The 18,340-nt window shown below is 65.4% G+C and overlaps 1 protein-coding gene across 2 annotated transcripts in view; it reads left to right on the forward strand.

The window, feature by feature from the left end:
• Positions 1-6,867, forward strand: part of BAHCC1 (BAH domain and coiled-coil containing 1) — a 55,647-nt gene extending 48,780 nt beyond the window's left edge. For both annotated transcript variants that reach the window (XM_072781957.1, XM_072781958.1), the window contains exons 19-27: positions 77-254; positions 348-462; positions 558-633; positions 753-861; positions 1,355-1,474; positions 1,591-1,767; positions 1,850-3,039; positions 3,689-3,925; positions 4,731-6,867. In XM_072781957.1, coding sequence (XP_072638058.1) covers positions 77-254; positions 348-462; positions 558-633; positions 753-861; positions 1,355-1,474; positions 1,591-1,767; positions 1,850-3,039; positions 3,689-3,925; positions 4,731-4,937 — 2,409 coding nt within the window. In that variant the 3' untranslated portion in view covers positions 4,938-6,867. The remainder of the gene's footprint in view (positions 1-76; positions 255-347; positions 463-557; positions 634-752; positions 862-1,354; positions 1,475-1,590; positions 1,768-1,849; positions 3,040-3,688; positions 3,926-4,730) is intronic.
• Positions 6,868-18,340: the final 11,473 nt, after the last annotated feature.

Genomic DNA, 18,340 nt, shown 5'->3' on the forward strand with positions numbered 1-18,340 from the left:
GCCCAGGCAGGGTGCAGACCTTCCCCACCCCCACCCCACCCCACTCCAGAGGGAGTTGACCTCTCTGGCCCCCCAGGGCAAGGGCCGGGCAGTGAGTCGGCTGCTGGAGAGCTTTGCTGTGGAGGACGACTTTGCATTTGACGACAATGGCAGCTTTGAGGAGGAGGAGGAGGAGGAAGAGGAGGAGGAGGAGGCGGAGGAGGAGCCGGCCGCGGCCAGCGGTCCTCTGAGCGCCGAGCAGAGCGCTGCCCTGGGTGAGTGGCCCTGGGCGAAGGGCCGGGAGGCCGCAGCAGGGGGGTGGGGACGGGGCGGACGCTGACACCGACGGGGCGGCCCTGTCCCCCCAGCACGCTCGTGCACCATCCACAAGGAGGACCTGCAGGACGGGCTACCCGTGCTCATTCCCAAGGAGGACAGTCTGCTGTACGCGGGCAGCGTCAGGACCCTGCAGCCCCCCGACATGTGAGGCCCGGGTGTGGGCAGGGCGGGCAGCGGGCCCTGCTGGGTGGACAACCGTGCACACGCAGGCCCCTCATGCCCCCCCCCCTTGCCCTCAGCTACAGCATCGTCATCGAGGGCGAGAGAGGCAACCGGCAGAGGATCTACTCGCTGGAGCAGCTGCTGCAGGAGGCGGTGAGGGGATGGGCCCCAGTCGGCCCGCCGCCCCGGGGAGGTGGGCCTGGCTGCCCCCGGCCCCTCCTGGGCACCCCTCAGCCCCGCCTGCACTCACAGTCCACCTCCCACCCCTGCAGGTTCTGGATGTCCGGCCGCAGTCCAGCCGCTACCTTCCGCCAGGCACGAGGGTCTGCGCCTACTGGAGCCAGAAGTCCCGTTGTCTGTATCCGGGCAACGTGGTCCGAGGTGAGCCATGCTCAGGTTCCCCATCAAGGCCTCCCGCACGCCCCCAGGCAGAGCGGCAGATGGAGGGCCTCCCAGTAGCCCTGCTTCCCAGGCCACAGGGGACCGGCGAGGGCGTGCATGAGACTGGGAAGGGGCCACAGCCCCCATCCTGGGCGGCACGAACTCGTAATTGTGGGCACCAGCTCCCCGGGGGTGAATCCTCCTGACCCCCCAGATCCCCGGGGGGGATTACAGGCAGGCGTGGGGGTAGGAGGTGGGGGGTGACAGGCCCTGCGTCCCTGTGTGTGGGCCTCAGGTGGGGGTGATGGGTGGCGGAGGGGAGGCCGTCCGTGTCCTGGCAGCCGTGGCAGCTCCCAGGTCGAGTGTGATCAGGAGGCAGAACTGGGCGCCAGGAGCCCGTCCTGTCATCCCCCCGCCCCGGACGCCCGGCCACCGGGGAGAGCGGTGTGCACCCCGACAGGGGGCCCGGTGCTCAGGGGGGCCTCATCCCCAGGCACCTGCAGTGACGAGGAAGAGGACCTGGACTCTGTGGTGGTGGAGTTTGATGATGGCGACACCGGCCACATCGCCGTCTCCAACATCAGGCTGCTGCCTCCAGACTTCAAAATCCAGTGTGAGCCCCGGGGCGCCAGGGTGGGCAGCCCCCGCCTCCACCCCGCGCCAGCCGCCGGGGCTGGAGTCCGGCCGGGCCTCCCTGGCGCTGTGCTGAGCTCCGCATCCACTCCGCAGGCACCGAGCCCTCGCCCGCCCTGCTGGTGTCCAGCAGCTGCCGGAGAACCAAGAAAGCTTCCTTCGACGCCCCCCCGCCCGGCGAGGCCGCAGCCCCTAGCCTGTCCCCCAAGGCGCACGACGGCCCCGAAGCCTCGAAGACCCCGGGGAAGAAGTCCGCGGGCAAAGACAAAGCCGGTACTCGGCCCGGCGTGGAGTACCCTCGGGGGGGCGGGAGGGGGGGCGGCAGGTGGGCCTCTGACTCCCCCGCCCCCCCCAGGCAAGGCGGAGCTCCTAACCTCAGGTGCCAAGGCCCCCGCGGGGGGCGCCTCCGACCACTTCCTGGGCCGCCGGGGCAGCCCGCTACTGAGCTGGTCGGCGGTGGCGCAGACGAAGCGGAAGGCGGCAGCGGCGGCGGCGGCCTCGGCGGGCGGCAAGGGCCCGGGCGTGCTGCAGAACCTCTTCCAGCTCAACGGCAGCGCCCGGAAGCTGCGGGCCCGCGACGCGCTCTTCCCGGTGCACAGCGTGGCGGCGCCCGTCTTCGGCAACGGCTTCCGCGCCGACTCCTTCAGCAGCCTGGCCAGCGCCTACGGCCCCTTCGTCAGCGGCGCCGGCCCCGGGCTGCCCGGGGGCGCCCACAAGCTGCTGCGGGCCCGCAAGGCCGAGCGGGCCGAGGCGGAGAAGGGCGCGCGGCGGCGGGCGGGCAGCGAGTTCCTGGTCAAGCTGGACCACGAGGGCGTGACCTCCCCCAAGAACAAGAACTGCAAGGCGCTGCTTGTGGGTGACAAGGACCCCGGGCCCAAGCTGGGACGGCCCCTGGCCAGCCCGAGCTACGCACACGCGGCCCTCGTGGGCAAGGACAGGAAGGGGCGCGCGCCGGTGCACCCGCTGCCCATGGGGCTGGCGCTGCGCAAGTTCGCGGGCCAGGCCGAGTTCCCGCTGCCTTGCGACAGCGACTGTCACAGCTCCTACTCAGAGGATGAAGAGGACGGGCCCGGGCTGGCCCCCGGCGTGCCCTCCCGCTTCCTCGCCCGCCTGTCCGTGTCGTCGTCGTCCTCGGGCTCCTCCACCTCCTCCTCGTCGGGCTCCCTATCCACCTCCAGCCTCTGCTCCTCGGACGACGAGGGCTCCTCCTACAGCTCGGACGACGAGGACCCGGCCCTGCTGCTGCAGACCTGCCTCACCCACCCGGTGCCTGCGCTCCTGGCGCAGCCCGAAGCCCTGCGCTCCAAGGGGGGCGGGCCCCACGCACACGCGCAGCGCTGCTTCCTGTCCAGGGCCCCGGTGGGCGGCGCGGGCGCGGGCGCGGGCGGCGGCAAGTCCAAGCTCAAGCGCAAGGAGGCCCTGAGCTTCTCCAAAGCCAAAGAGCTTTCCCGGAGGCAGCGGCTGCCCTCCGTGGAAAACCGGCCAAAGATCTCAGCTTTCCTGCCCGCCCGGCAGCTCTGGAAGTGGTCGGGGAACCCCACGCAGGTAGGTGGGCCCTCCTGGCGCCGAGGACCCCGTGCCAGGGAGCCGCGTCCGCCCTCTCCCTTCCTTCGCTGGGTCTTCCTATTTCATTTCAACCAAAAAAAGAAAACAACTAAACTTTGGGAAGAACCAAGGGTCCCTGCCTGATGTGACCAGGCGGATGGCAGCCGCGCCCCCTCTGAGTCCCCGCCTCCGCTGGGCAGTCGCTGAGCACACCCTGCCGTGGGGGCGTGTACCCAGGGTTTTGTTTCTCGCGGGGCGGTCCCACCTGGCAGCACATCTTTCGGAGTCTGCACACAAGGGTCGCGGCTTTGGGAGTGGTGCGGGGTGCGGGGAGGGATGCGGGGAGGGCTGCACGCACACGGACCTTCTTGGCCAGCGCTCTGGGGGGACACGCAGCCTTCTGCCCCTGTGAACCACCCTGCGGTGACGCGGGTGGCTTCTTTCCACCGGCCCTACAGGCAGGTCCAGGGCCCCTTCTCAGTTCGTCTTAGGTCGTGACCCTGTGTGCAGGCGGGTGCTGGTGGGGCCGCGTCCAGCCCTTGGAGGTGTCCACGCACACACGCTTGCACACGAGACGTCCCTCCCTCTGTCACACTCCCACGCCCCCCAGCGCAGCCCCCTCATTGCCCGCTTCCTGTCTCCCCTGCAGCGGCGGGGCATGAAGGGGAAAGCCAGGAAGCTGTTCTACAAGGCCATCGTCCGGGGCAAGGAGACGCTGCGCATCGGCGACTGTGCCGTCTTCCTGTCGGCCGGGCGGCCCAACCTGCCGTACATCGGCCGCATCGAGAGCATGTGGGAGTCCTGGGCCAGCAACATGGTGGTGAAGGTCAAGTGGTTCTATCACCCTGAGGAGACCAAGCTGGGAAAGAGGCAGAGCGACGGGAAGGTGAGACTAGGAGCATGCACGGTGGGGAGCCTGGGGCAGGTGGGGGACCTTGGGGTAGTGGGGGGACCTGGGGCAGGTGGGGGACCTGGGGGTAGTGGAGGGATCTGGGGACAGGAAGGAGACCTGAGGCAGGTGGGGGACCTGGGGCAATGGGGGGGACCTGGGAGTAGTGGGGGGACCTGGGGCAGGTGGGGGACCTGGAGCAGGTGGGGGACTTGGGGGTAGTGGGGGGACCTGGGGACAGGAAGGAGACCTGAGGCAGGTGGGGGACCTGGGGGCAGTGAGGGGATCTGAGGCAGGTGAGGGGTCTGGGGGCAGTGAGGGGACCTGAGGCAGATGAGGGGTCTGGGTGCAGCTGGGGGCCTGGAGGGGCCTGGGGCAGGCGGGACAGGACACCAGGGGTGGCAGTCAAAATAAGAGGAGTCCCCTCATCCGTGAACGCCCCCTCGCCGTCCCGCACACCCTGAGGCCTCCCAGCTGAGGCAGTCGCCTGAGCCAGGTCACCAGGGTCCCTCCCCGGCTCCCTGGCTCCCTGTGAAACGGGACGGTTTCCCCTCTAGGGGGCACGTAGCAGCAAGCAGGTCCCGGGGGGCAACGGCCCCTCCCTGGGCTCCCGCCCCCCCATGCAGCCCCCACACAGAGAACCCCTCCCGCCCTGTCTGCGCGGCCCTGGGAAGAACCCGAGTGTATAGGTGGCACAGAGAGGGGCATTTCTCTGACTCCCGTGGGGACACAGAGGTCAGCCCGGGCCCCAGGCGGCCTCCCTCCGGCCGCCTCCCAGCCCCAGCCCTGCCCCTGCCCGCAGAACGCGCTGTACCAGTCCTGCCACGAGGACGAGAACGACGTGCAGACCATCTCCCACAAGTGCCAGGTGGTGGGGCGGGAGCAGTACGAGCAGATGACGCGGAGCCGCAAGTGCCAGGACCGGCGGGACCTCTACTACCTGGCGGGCACCTATGACCCCACCACGGGGCGCCTGGTGGCGGCGGACGGCGCGCCCATCCTGTGCTGAGCCGGGGGCGCGGGGCGGAGGGCTCGCGTGCTGGCGGCCGGGCCCTCGCCGCGGTCCCCCCGAGCAGGCCGGCCCTCGAGAGTCGCCCGGCCCGGCCGCCCGCCCCACTTCCCCATCAGCAGTTCCCGAGAGATTAGAATCCAAGCCATATTCTCCCTAGTACCTCCGACTGTCTCCCACCAGGGAAAGCAGAAATCAGGTGTGTTGTCTATTTATTTCTCTATGTAAATATTGTATTTCTGCGGGAAGTTTTATGGAAAAAAAATAGCGGAAAAGGATTTTTTTCCCCACAGGCGTGACTAGGGTGTATGTGCATGCGTGTGCGTGTGTGTGCGTGTGTGTGTGTGTGTGTGTGTGTGTGTGTGTGTGTGTGTAGGTTTTATTCTGGGGGTTTTCGTTGAAAATGCACTGTTTTGCTCAGCCTAGCTGAGTTCTGACAGGGGCGTCTGTGGCAACAGAAGCAGCTGGCGGGGGGACGGTCACAGCGTTGACCGGGGGCCGCGTGACATGGAAGTCACACTGCAGTGTGTTCCCTCTTGCCCCACCCACTGGGAAGAATGGATCGGGGTGTCAGGGAGCAGGGCAGGTCAGGACGAGGGGCCCCGGGGAGAGAGGGATTCCGGAAGCTGAAGGAGAAACCAGGACCAGCTGGTCCCCCCAGCCCGGATGGTGACAGCAGCCATACATGTATCTTACCTCTGTTTAAAACAAAACAAAAATGAACAAATATTTTAAAGTATCGATACGAGAGAACAATGTTTTGATTTTATTTCCTGAATATTCCCAGTCATGTCTGATTTCCGTTTTGATGGCCAGTCTGCCCAGCCTCCACTCAGAGCAGGGAAGGGACCAGCCCCCACCGACTCACGTGGAGGTTTCGGGGCCTTTTCTGTGGCCACTTGGCCGGGCGGGTGGCCTGGCTGGCAGCTAGTGTGGGGCGTGGGGCGAGCCCGGGCCCCCCTGCCTCGACCCCAGGCCCTGGCCCGAGTGCTGGAGTACCCCTCTGGGGGCTTCACCCCTGCACCGACCCGCAGCACCACCCCAGGAGCCCCAGAGTCCTCGTCACCCCCCCACTTCCCCTGTGGCAGGAGAGACAGGGCAGGTCTATGGCCCAGTGGCCCTTGTCCCGAAATGAACTGAGGGCCGTGTATTTCCGTGTGCCACCCCCCGAGTCCCTGGAAGGCCCCCCAAGTTCATCACTGTTCCTTAGGACTAGATTTTGTGTGACCACGGACCTGCAGCCCGGGTCCCCGGGAAACATGGGATGTCGGCGGGTGCCCGGCACCCCAACCCGGCCCCTCTGCCCCCTTCCTCTGCAGCCAGGAAACCACCCCGGCCCCTCCTCCCGCTCCTGGCTCCGTGGGAAGTGCTGGGGCAGGGATGGGGTCCCCTGCACCCCAGCTTACCTCTCCCACCCCCATTCTCCCCTTTGTCTCGGCACGAGTGCAATATTTCATTCCTGGCGGTCACCTGGGAGGCGGCGCCCGAGGGCCTGCTCGCGGCTGGACAAGCAGAGCGGAGAAGACGCGGTGCCCAGGCGCTGAGTGGGGACAGCCCGGCCGCAAGAGTTAGAGCCTCCGGCTATTTTCAACCCCAGGCACTGAGCGAAGGAAAAGCCCCTCTTCTCAGCTGGGCTGCCCTCCTCGCCCCTCCTCCCCCAGCGCCCCCTGCCCCCTCCATCTGTGCGTGTGGGCGGTGCGGCCCTCCCTGTAACGGCGGTTAGACCTGGCGAAGCACGACTATTGTAAATGTGTAAACTAAGAGGATGGTTGGATTTTTTTTTCAATGTAAACACTAAAAACAAACAAACAAACAAACAAAAAAAAACACAAAGGTTTTATGAACAGCAAACTCTATGTAAAGGCATTTTAGTATTAAATTTTTTATTGATAACTTGCTTAAGAATAAATATATGAACTATTGTACAGGTGTTCGGTGGTCCGGAATCCTAACTGTGCCTCGGTGTCTGTGTGCACCTCAGCGGTGACTCTGGGGGCCCTGGGGTCTTGGGGGGGTCTCAGCCGACGTACCCAAGCCCCGTGCCCACATCCGGGCCGGGGGAGCCCCCACGTTAGCCAGAGGGGAGCCCCTCAGGGCGGCTCTGGCCTTCGGGAGCTCCCAAGCTGAGGGTCCCTTGTTTACTGATACCACCAGAAGTGAGCCAGCCGTCTGTGGCCGGGGCAGGTGCTCCTGGGCAGAGGAGCGGAGGGCCAGGCCCCGCGGGGCACGGCCACACGGAGGGAGGGTGGTCCCCGAAGTGCCGTGGCCAGCTAGGGGCGGGGTCCGGGCGGACCAGACAGCAGACCCATCCTCAAGGAGAGCACGCGTTCATTCATTCGAGAAACAGCTGGCAGCTGTGTGTAGGGGTAACAAATACACGATGCTCCAGCTCGCTAATGGACAGCTGAGCCCCCAGGCTGGAGGGTGCCAGGAAGCAGGGTACAGTGGGGGTCTGGGAAGCCACGCCCAGCCAACCTGCAGGCCCCAGGTCTTCCCGGAACCCGACCCTGTAGCCAGGGAGCTGGCGCTCCGTTTCCCTCCACCTCCAGGATACCCGGGGAGGGAGGTCCCAGCTGGCATCATGGACCCCATTGAGGGGACTCAGGGCAGGTGTGCAGGGGCAGGGTAAGTGTGGGGAGTGTACATGTACCCCCCACCTCTGCAGGTGTGCAAGGAGCTGTGGGCCATTTGCACGGGCACACACACACACAACCGGCCAGCCCTAGGGACATCCATCCCTGCTTTCTCACGTCCACCGCTGGGCCAAGTTGGCGGGGGAGTGCGGAGGGGACAGGACCCCTACCCTGGGTGGTGCCCAGAGCCCTGAGCAGGCAGACAGGATGGGAGAGGCCCCGGAAGCTCTTCCTGGGCGGCTCTGAGCCGCGGTGGGGGGATTAGAACGGGTACCTGCGCGGGAGGCCCGGGGCTGCCCTGCCTGAAGGGTCTGCACGCCTGGATTCAGCCCTGCCTGAAGGCGAGCAGACTTCTCCCTCGGACTCAGGCTGTGAATCAGCCCCCCACACGCAGGTTGATGGGGGCTTCCAGCCCTGGACCCTGGGCCCGAACCTGCAAGGCCTGTGGCAGGGTGAGGCACCGAGTAGGCCTGCAGGAGCCTGGGCCCGGCTCCGCAGTGGGGCCCACTACCCAGGCCGGCAGCCCTGACGGCAGGGGCCCACTCCCCTAGGCTTCCGGGTGAGGGGCCCTGTGGGCAGGGGACGAGGGAACAGGGCGAGGCCAGAGGCGCAGGACCCCCCAGCCTCAGGAGCATCCGGATGTCCGGCCACGTGAAGAGCAGACTCCGGGGGCCCTGGGGCTTCTGGCATCCCTGAGCCGCGACTCCACCGCGCCACCCACCCGCCCACACCAAGGCCTGCCTGGCCGTGCAGGGCCCAGTGGGCACCAGCGGTCACAGCGGAAGTTCTGGGGCAGGCTGGGATGGGTGGCGAGCCACGGGAAGGACGGCCCTGACCCCCCAGGAGCTGCGTGGGAAAGCCCCTGTGGGCAGGTCGAGGGTGCGAAGCCTCTGTTCAGCCACCGCGGGGCCAGCAGCACGCCAGGCAGCAGCCCCAGCCTTCTAGACGCCCCTGTGCCCAAGAGACACACGGGAGGCCTGGGGACGGTCGTGCAGAGGCCTGGGGACGGTCGTGCCACCGAGACAATGCCCCCCGCGGAACCGCACTGTGACACTAGGGCTGAGCTAGGCCTGCAGGCCCAGCACGGGTCCCGGCTGCAGCCGTCCTGCCAGAGACGAGGATACCGCGAGGAACCCCCCACCCAGCCCAGAACAGTCCGTGAGGGCTTCCCAGAGGAGGAGGAGGGGATACCCGGGCCATCCCGCAGGCAGAACGGGACAGGGCAGGCAGGCAGGAAGGTGAGGAGCGGCCGGCGGCCTGCTGGGAGCCAGAGTGTGGCAGCGGCCCAACGGGAAGGGGCCCCCAGAGCAGGACTGGGACAGGGGGACCGCACTCAGACTCGGGGTCAGGGTTAGAGCGGCCGGGCCGGCGCCGCGGGAAGGCCCAGGGTGGGCAGGGGCGGAGAGCCAGAGGGCCCAGGGATGCGGGCAGGTGGGGTGAGCGGGGGGCTGGGGAGCCAAAGCAGGACTGGGTGAGCCCCCGCAGCCCCACCTCCGCCTGCCCCCACCCCGGGGCCTCCAGCCCCTCCAACGGCCCACCCTCACTCGGACACGGTGGCCCTTGCCTTCCAGAACCTCCGACCGCCCAGAACGGGGCCCAGGCGAGGGAAGGGGGTGGACGCCAGCAGGGCCCCAAGGGTTAAACATGCAGGACTACACTTTGATCAAGACAAACGAGCCATTATGTGAAACGCGAAGCAAGATAAATGATGGCACTGGGTGAGCGAGATCAATACAAGTGATGTTTTATCAGGTAGAAATGACAACCCGGCTGATCGCCGTTCGTTTTTAATACCACAAACCAATCGGGGACGAGGGGTTTTAATTGTTCGTGCCCCAGCCTGGGGCAGGGTGGGAGCCAGTCTCAGGCCCAGGCCGGGGACAGGCAGGAGGTCAGCTCTGCGGCCCAGCCAGCAAAGGGGCATCTGGGCCTCCTGCCAGGACCCCAAGGGTCCCAACCTCCACACTCCACCCAGCCCCCATTTCCAGGGGTCCCAGTGAAGCCAGCACCCCCCTCCCAAAGCTGCTTCTCCTCTAAACGTCGGGCCTCCTGCGCCTGACTCAGGCCACGTGCTCCGACCCGCGACAGTGGCAGAAAGCAGGGCTGCTCCATGCACGGGCTCCAGGCAGAAGGGCCGGGAGGTCACCTGGGGCAGAGTGACACAGGTCTCCCTCCAGAGAGGACAGGTGGAGGCAGGCAGGGCGAGGCGGCAGGGGGTTGCAGCCCGACTCTTCCGGCAACAGCCCTGACCTCAGGGTCCTCGGCTGGAAAGCAGGGTACCCGGCTCTTGTCGCCAATGAGAATGTGATGAGATTAAGGTGAAGTTCACGAGAGGTGGCAAAAGGGATTTCTGGAGCCGCGCACATGCACGCTCGCACAGCTCCCTCTCTGGGCCCCGCACCACGGCCCCGGGTGGGAAGGAGAGTGGCCAGGCCAGGCCCAGGCTGAGCACGGACGTCACACTTCCCAGCACAGGGGCTTCTCACCCTCCGGCCAGCAACGACAGATGTGGGGACAGGTGTGGGGTCACACGCCTGGCCCCAGGCTGCACGCAGCAGAGCCAGATTCCACCCCCGCTCGGTCCAGGGACCGACAGGGGCTTCCCTGGGGCTGTGCATCAGGCTCGCACCCACCTGCCACCCTGCTGAAGGAGGAGGGGCCCCAAAGCCCCTGGACACGCCTCCCCGTCTCCACACTAGCCTGGACGCCAAGGCCCCATGCAGCACCCGGACCAGCCCTGAAGACGGCAGGAGCGTGGGGGCCACAGGGGCAAACGCTCTGAGACGAACAGGATCAACACCCAGGCTCCCAGGCCCGGTGAGCAGGGGCGCCTCAGGTGAGGAGGGGTCTGGGTGGCAGCTGGGGTAGGACGTGTCACCTCTCCTCTCCCCTGCTGCCCCCCTCCCCGCACTGGCTGCCTGTCCCTAGGCCCAGCTCCCGGACCCGCCCTGGCAGGAGCACTGACACACACGGCACCCGTGTCCAGCTGGACGTGGGCCCCAGGTAGAGTGTCCATCCCACCTGCTAGGGCCCAGACGCCCCAGGAGGAGGTGGATGGCTGGGGCACGGTGGGCCCTGGGGACAGCCCTGCGGCCCCTCCTCTGCCCTCCTCACCTCGGGTCAGGCCAGGACAGTCGGGGGCCGCTGCGGGACTCGGGAATGGTGGAGGCCGTAGCTGGGGTGTGGGCAGGGGCAGGCTGTACAGACCCCCCCCCCCCACCATCCTGCAGTCTTGACTCCCAGTCCCAGCCCACACCGCTGGGAGTCCTGAGAGGGTACGGTGCGGGCAAAAGGGGGCCACAGTGGCCTCCAAACTCCCCGCTATGTTTGGCTTGGTACTGGGGGGATGGGGGCCTGGCAGGGCCCAGCGCACAGCAGGTCTTCGGCCCGTTCTCGCCCCAGGCCAGGGCCCAGGGTCCGGAGAAAACCTCCACGGGTCCCGTCTCCCTCTGCGCTGACCCCCGGCTGGCGGCGAAGCTGCCAACACATGCCTCTGCCGCGAACGTCCTGGAAGCAGCCGCCCTCAGGACAGAGGCTTCTCCATCAGATGCGATCGGCTCCCGCAGGAGCGCAGCTTGCAGCTGCTCAGCCACCTGTCGTCACCTCCACGAGTCCGCCGAGGACTTACTGTGTGCCGGGCCCGCTGCCAGGTACCGAGAGGCCTCGGGAGGTGGCAGGAAAGGGGGCCGGACAGGCGCCCCTTAGCACGGAGCAGCTGCGGGGGAGTGCGGTGGGAGCCCGGCCCCCGCAGAATCACTCCTGGGGCACCTGCACAGCTTCCTCCACCTGCTGCAACCGAGCAAAACCTTCAAGCTGAAGCAGCTTCGGGAGGAGAGCAGGAGGCTGTGGTGGCGGGCGGCGGGGGGAGCCACCTGCCGCGGGGACCTCGACCCTGGGGCGGCCTGGCCAGAGCCCGGGCACCCGCTGGCCGCTGCGGGGTGCGGGTTGGGGGCTGCACCCCGACCTTCCCGCAGCCATGCAACGCTTTAGGGGCCTCCTCACAATGAGGTGCGCTGCGAGGGAAAGTTAAAACCCCCCTTTTTATTTGGGAGCCTTTGAACACGTTTAAGATCTCGCCCCTTGTCAGGAAATGTGTTTTCACTTATAAGAAACAGACCCGGGGAGGCGGCGGGCGGCCGAGCGTCGGGAGGCTCCGCACTGACAGGGTAATTACCCCGCGCCCGAGCTCCCCACCACCCCTCCGCCGCGGGCCGGTGCCCTGGGTGTGGGGCTGGCGGGGCACCCCAAGGAGGGAGCTCGGCCCCGCCGCCCGTGCGCAGACTCCCCTGCCCCAGGGCTGCGCACACCCGATGCCCCGGGGCCCTCCAGCCTCGGGAAGATCCCCCCTGCCGCCCAACACCCCCTGCACCCTCTGCCTGCCAACACCTGCGAACACCCGCGAACCCCTGCAAGCACCGGGCACGCAGGCGGCCTTGACGGTTGCATGACCTCAGTGGCCCAATCAGGCGAGGTGCTCAGCTTTGGGGGCCGATATGTGACCTCTGAGCCCATCAGACCACAAACCTGTGTGGGCGAGCACGGCCTCAGGTGGGTGGCCCCTGCCTGGGTGACCCGGCGGGAGCGCGGGGCCTGCACTGGACGCCGCCTGCACCCCGGGGGGACCGCCCATGAATCCTGGGTGTCGGACTTGGTGCTCGGCCGGGACTGAGCATGCGTAAGATACAGGACCCCCCGCCCAGGCTAATTTGACTTTCCAATAAACAACAAAGGACTTTTAGTGTAAGTATGGTCCGTGCAGTATTAGGGATATACTTATACTACACATTACTCATTGTTCATCTACATCTTTTTATTTTTTTTAATTTTTTATTTATTTATGATAGTCACACAGAGAGAAAGAGAGAGAGAGAGAGAGGCAGAGACACAGGCAGAGGGAGAAACAGGCTCCATGCACCGGGAGCCCGACACGGGATTCGATCCCGGGTCTCCAGGATCGTGCCCTGGGCCAAAGGCAGGCGCCAAACTGCTGCGCCACCCAGGGATCCCCCATCTACATCTTTTTAAAGTAAACTCTACCCCCGGCATGGGGCTTGAGCTCACCACCCAAGAGCAAGAGTCACGCTGTACCCACTGAGCCTGCCAGGCATCCCCTCGTCTAAAATTTTGACTTATGGGACATCTTATATTTATTTGCTACTGTGAGACAAGGGGATGACCCTGAATCCCAACTGTTTGTCACACCGGGTGCTGCCTAGCCCACCTGACCACAAGCAGGTGCACCCAGCAGTTGCCCAGCATGGAGCAGAGGCCCCAGGCACAGGAGGCCACTGGAGTCCACTCCTGCACAAGCCCGTGGCCTCTGTGAAGCCCCGCGATCTGCTAAGGAAGAAGCAGAGTGGATTTACAGACGTGCCAGCCCTAGCCCCAGCGGACCACGAGCCGTGACAGCCATTGCAGGACAATCCCACCTGCCCCTGGGGGGAAGAACATGGAGCAGAGGCTTGGACGTCCAAGGCCGGAGTCTACACAGAGTCCTGGGCAGGGCTCGTCCATCTGGCCAGACATGAGGGACTTGGAAGGAGCATAGGCGGAAGGAGGCAGAAGAAGGAGCGTGGACAGACATCGTGGACTGTGCCCAGAGGCCGTGCATCGTGTGACGTCATCGGAGGTCCACTGCAGAAGAGCCCTCGCTAGTCCACTAGGCCTGTGACCCGCCCCAGGGCGGCCTGTCAGCTCCCTTCCCACCAGACAGCCTCAGGCTTGCTAAAAGGGCTCGAGCGGAGAACACAGCGGGCAGGCAGGAAGACTATGACAAGGACCCCACCGTGAACCTTGCTCCTAATAGCTGAGCTGGATCCCCAACACGCACCCAGTTGTCAGCAACAACAACAGACCTCAAATCCCAACTGGGATCCCAGGCCTCGGGGGAGCCAGGCAGCTGTGCGGCAGGAAGTTGATTCCGCTGGGCCCTTCCATCGTGGCACATCCTCGCCAGGAATAGGCACCACTCTGGATGCGGATGTGTGTCGTGGGCCTTGTGAACCCCTCCCGCTCAGGAAACCCCACCTGGCCCCTGCAAGCAAGGAACTCATTTCTGAGCACAGGTACAACAGGAAGGAACGTGTCCGTCCCTGTGCCACGCCCGCCCTGGCGTCTGCAGCTCAGGCTGAGGGGGTGCGGCCCACAGACCCACACAAGGGCTATTTCTCACCCTGCCCCAGACACAAGTCCAGGAGCAGGAGGAGCGGGCAGAGCTTCTTCCGTCATGCAGCAAACGAGGGCTCTGCTTTCTGTCCTGATCAGAGCGGCACTGTGTTACGCAAGGGAGGACACTGCCCGGCCAGGAGATGGGAGCTGGGGCCACACCGGGTGAATGGGGAAAGAGGGTGTGGGGTTACCAGTCTGGCCTTCAGTGGGCAGGAGGACACGGTGCGCCTGGGGACCTCAGGAACGATCCTCCATAGTGTGCAGATGTGTTCATGGCGGACCTTGCAATCCCAGGAGGCCAGAAGGCACAAGGGCTCCTACCTCCTCAGCAATAAAGGTTAGGTCAGCCTACCAGGGAGAGGCCACCGCCCGAGGCACCAATATGGAAGGTCAACAGCACAGGGACCACCAGGAGTTTGTGACCCGATGGGGAGAAGAAAGGGGGCCGTTTTGACTTGTCTGGGGTTGAATGCATCTTACTCTCTGCTCCTCTGCTCTTCCTTCCTCCTGCTGTGGGGTCTCAGACTTGCGGGCAGTGGGTAGTTCTGGCACCTACTTGAGGCTGCACACTCTGGGCAGGATCTCACCAGAACTCAGGGAAGTGGACACGCCCCAGGGGACTATGGCCCCAGTCACCTCCCATTGCCACGGCAAGTGCCCTAGTTCAACCTCTCTTGGGAGGGAGGTGTTTTGACCCTCGCACAGCTGCACTGTGCCAGGCGGGGCCCCCAGAGTCGTGGGTGTGAGTGCAGGGAGAATGTGTGACTTCCACGGGGCCAGGGCGTGGGCCTCCTCGCCATGCTTCCCACAGCAGATGCTCTGCTTCCTGCAGGAAATCCCCTCACCAGATCCACATGGTTCTGTAGAGCCACCAACCATCCCCAGCGCGGGGGTGTGCTCAGGACCAGGCCTGGAAGGTCACAGCACGCTGACCCCTGGCCCAGGGAGCAAGCCCGTTCCTGGCCGTGCAGAGGGAACCCTGTGCTCCCACCGGGTAACCAAGCGAGGACAGGTGGCCCGGCCAGTGTGCAGAGGAAGCAAAGCCAACCAAGAGAAGTTCTGCATCTCTGACGGCTTCAGACACCCAGAGGCCGGGGCCGCCCCTCGCTGTTCGGAGGCAACCTCAGCTGAGCAGCCTGGCGTCGGGCTTCCAATCGGCCCGGGTGTGCGAGCCCTGGGGCCCGGTGCCCTGCCGCCCCGTACTCCCAGCGCAGCCGGAGGCCCCAAGCCCTTCCTGCCAAGGCACAGCCTCCCCCTGCTCCGGTCCTGCAAGCGCTCTGGTGGCGGGCGGGGCCCGTAGAGGCCTGATGAGGGAGAAAGGGCGGTGGTTTCTGGGGACCCACCCCCCCCCACAACGCCACTGCACAAGTACTGAAATCGCGACTTCCCACGGAAAGCTGGAAGTACCCACATGCCCGTCAGCAACCGTCCGCGGGACTCGGCAACCCCACTCGGCGCCGTGCACCTGGCCGGGAAGGGGAGCGTGGTGCACGGTTCCCCTGATTTCACAGCCCGTCCCACGTCTGCGTGTGTGCGGGCGGCACTTACACGGGTGTGGACGTGGTCTGGCAACTGCCACCCCCAGTCCGCCTGGCTCCTGTGGGCGAGGCTTCGACACACCTGGGGAGCAGGACTTGACTCTTGACCTCATGCACCTCAGCAGCGTCTGCTTTCATTTTTACAGGCGTGTGGCCCTTTGTAAGTTTTAAGGTGATGGCAAACGGCAGAGCCGGAGTTAGCATCTGTGACTCCGCTCCGAGAGCAGGTTCTGGCGGGGAGGATGCTGCATGGGGAGCAGAGCGGGGAGCCGGCGGGGAGCATCCCAGGGCTGAGACGGGCAGCACCCAGGTCCTCTCCTACCTGCCTGGGCTCCTGTCCAACGCTGAGGGTACACAGGTCACCCAGAGGTTGGCCTCCCCTCACTGTCTCTGCCTTGCCTCCTGCACTCTGGGAAGATGGAGGGGGCTTAGGGCCACCCCTGGGTCCCGTGTCCTGCTTACAGAAGAGGCAGTGATGGCCTGGGCCCACCAGGGACAGGAAGAGAGGAAGCATCTTGGGTGAGGGAATGACAGGGGCCTCGTGGTATTGAACCTCCCCCCAGATGGGTAGAAGTTCTGGAAAGTTTTCATCGGGCCTGCCTCTCCTGGCCCGTGTCTCAGCTGTGGGCCCTTGCTCCCCTGACACCTGGTTTCCCCATCTCTGAACATGAGATGAAAGGAGTGCCAGCAGGACAGGGCCTGGGCAGGGGCTGCAGCAGCCCTGGGAGCCTGTGGCCTCCGCTCCTGGGTGCCAAGGGACACCTTATGTGCAGGGAGGGACGGGAGTCCCTTCTGCTGGGGCTTTCTGGCCCTGAGCAGCATCTCCCGGTTTCCAGTTCCTGGGAGGGGCGGAGACCTTAGTAAAGCACCCCACCTCGTGGCGGGGCCCCTGCTGGACGCTGCTGGACGCTGGGCCACGCTGCAGCCGGAGACGGAGGACGGCAGTGCCACGTGCACTGGGCAGGGGTCGGGGCTGCGCTCCTCCTGGTCCCTTCTCCCCTCCTGCCACCTGCCAGGCCCACGGGGTGGCTGGAGCAGCCCCCCTGGATCACAAGGACGGAGCCCCGGCTGAGGATGACAGAGCCACCAGGCATGAGGAGCCCAGGTTCCCGGTGACCCTGGAGCCCCCAGAGCTGTCCTGGAGGCTTTTCGTAAAAGAAAGAAATGCGTCCTTGTCTACGTCACCGTATTTTGGAGGTCCTGTGGAGACGAATCCCGAGCTTAGGTGTGGTTTAGTGACCCCCCCAGGCTCGGTGGGCTCCCCGCCACCTCCCCAGGCCCTCCTCCCCATTCTGCTGGGCCACCTCCTTTAAGAGTCCCCGGGACATCGTGATGTCTGAGGGCAGTTCATTCTCGGTCCTCATGTCAGGCCGGGTCAGGCCTCAGCACAGAGCGCCCATCGCAGCCTGTAATTATGTATTTATTGTGGATTTCCTTGATTGCCGGCTGCCCTGCTCTGCCATTACCGTGCGGCGGGGCCCTGCCTGCGTGGGTTCACCGTTATGTCCCTGCACCCAGCTCGGGCTCTGGGCACAAATGTGCCCCCAGCAAAGCCCCACCAGGTGGGCGCTGACCCTGCTGACCCCACTGCCCCCCGCCCGGCCTCCTCAGCCCTCAGCTCCCAAGGCCCCGCTGCTGCCCGCCCTCCCCCAAAGCCCAGAGTCCCCTCCCCAGCTCGCTTTGCTCTGCACCAGTCCTGACCTCACGCTGGAGCGGCGTGCCGCAGGGCTGGCCAGCTACCCATCCCAGCCACATTTCATTTTCTGGAAGAATTGAGACTGGAATTCCAGGAGCAGCTCCAGCGCTCACTGGCAAATGTGGCTTCACTCCCCAGAGTTTCTGTCCCGTAAGTGGGGTGACACTCCTCGCCTCAGGCAGTCATCCGAGTGCCGGGGGTGTTAGGAGTGTGTCCCCCCACCCCAAACGGCAGAGTGAGGGCCGAGTCATCCCCAGGGCTGGCCCAGGTACAGGCCACCAGCACCCACCCCGGCCGCCACGTGGAGGACCGGAGGCATGGGTGGGGGCGGAGCACTGGCTTCCCAGCAGCCCAGCTGGCAGGCACAGGAGCAGGAGCTCCGCTAGGGTGCCGCGCTGGGATGCACTACCCTAGGCTCTGCAGAGCGCCCGCGTCCTTAAGGGGACCCCGGGAAAGGAAGCCAGGGCCCACCCATCCCACGGAATACAACACAGCAGCGCCAAGGCAGCCGCCACAGACACGCAGCGGGGGCATGAATCGCGGGGCTTAGCCCACAGGCCCCGCTCCTCTGGGTGAGTTAAAGATCAGGGCCCTCCTCGCCCCTTGCTCCCCGTCCTCCGCTGCCCCTGCTCCTACCTGCCCTTCAGCGCCATCTCAGGGCCTCCCCCTTCCCTTGTCCCCATTCGGCCAGGAGTCCTCTCCCTTCTGAACCCCTCCGGGTCCCTGGCTCAGGCTGCCTCATCCTGACTAACGTGCGGCTGTGCTCCTGGACCGTGAACTTCCCTACTAGAACGTGTTCTCTTCTCCTTGGGGTCCCCTGGGGCTGAGCCCTGGCTGTGCAGAGAAAGGCCCCCCCAAAAGGCTTACTGAGGGGATCCCTGGGTGGCTCAGCGGTTTAGTGCCTGCCTTTGGCCCAGGGCGCGATCCTGGAATCCCGGGATCGAGTCCCACGTCGGGTTCCCGGCATGGAGCCTGCTTCTCCCTCGGCCTGTGGCTCTGCCTCTCTCTCTCTCTCTCTCTCCCTGTGTCTCTCAGGAATAAATAAATAAATCTTAAAAAACAAAACAAAACAAAACAAAAGTCTTATTGAGGGGAACAAATGCTCCTACTTCCAGGGAAGACCTGTCTTTGGCCTCACCCAGGCAAAAAGCAGGGTCCCTTCAGCCTCCAGCGTGTATTGAGCACCCAGCAGACACAGGCCCCGAGGAGAGAGGACCGAGAACAAGGGCAATCCCTATGACTGTGATTTATGGACCCCACGGCAACTCTTGAAATGAAAACAAGCATCCAGGAAGGCCTCCTGGAGGGGGAGGCCCCTGAAGGTGTTGCTCATGCACACTGCCAGGAGCTCTGTTCACCAACTTGCCT

The sequence above is a fragment of the Canis lupus genome, chromosome 16 (assembly GCF_048164855.1).
Source record: "Canis lupus baileyi chromosome 16, mCanLup2.hap1, whole genome shotgun sequence".
NCBI classification, from domain to species: Eukaryota; Metazoa; Chordata; class Mammalia; order Carnivora; family Canidae; genus Canis; species Canis lupus.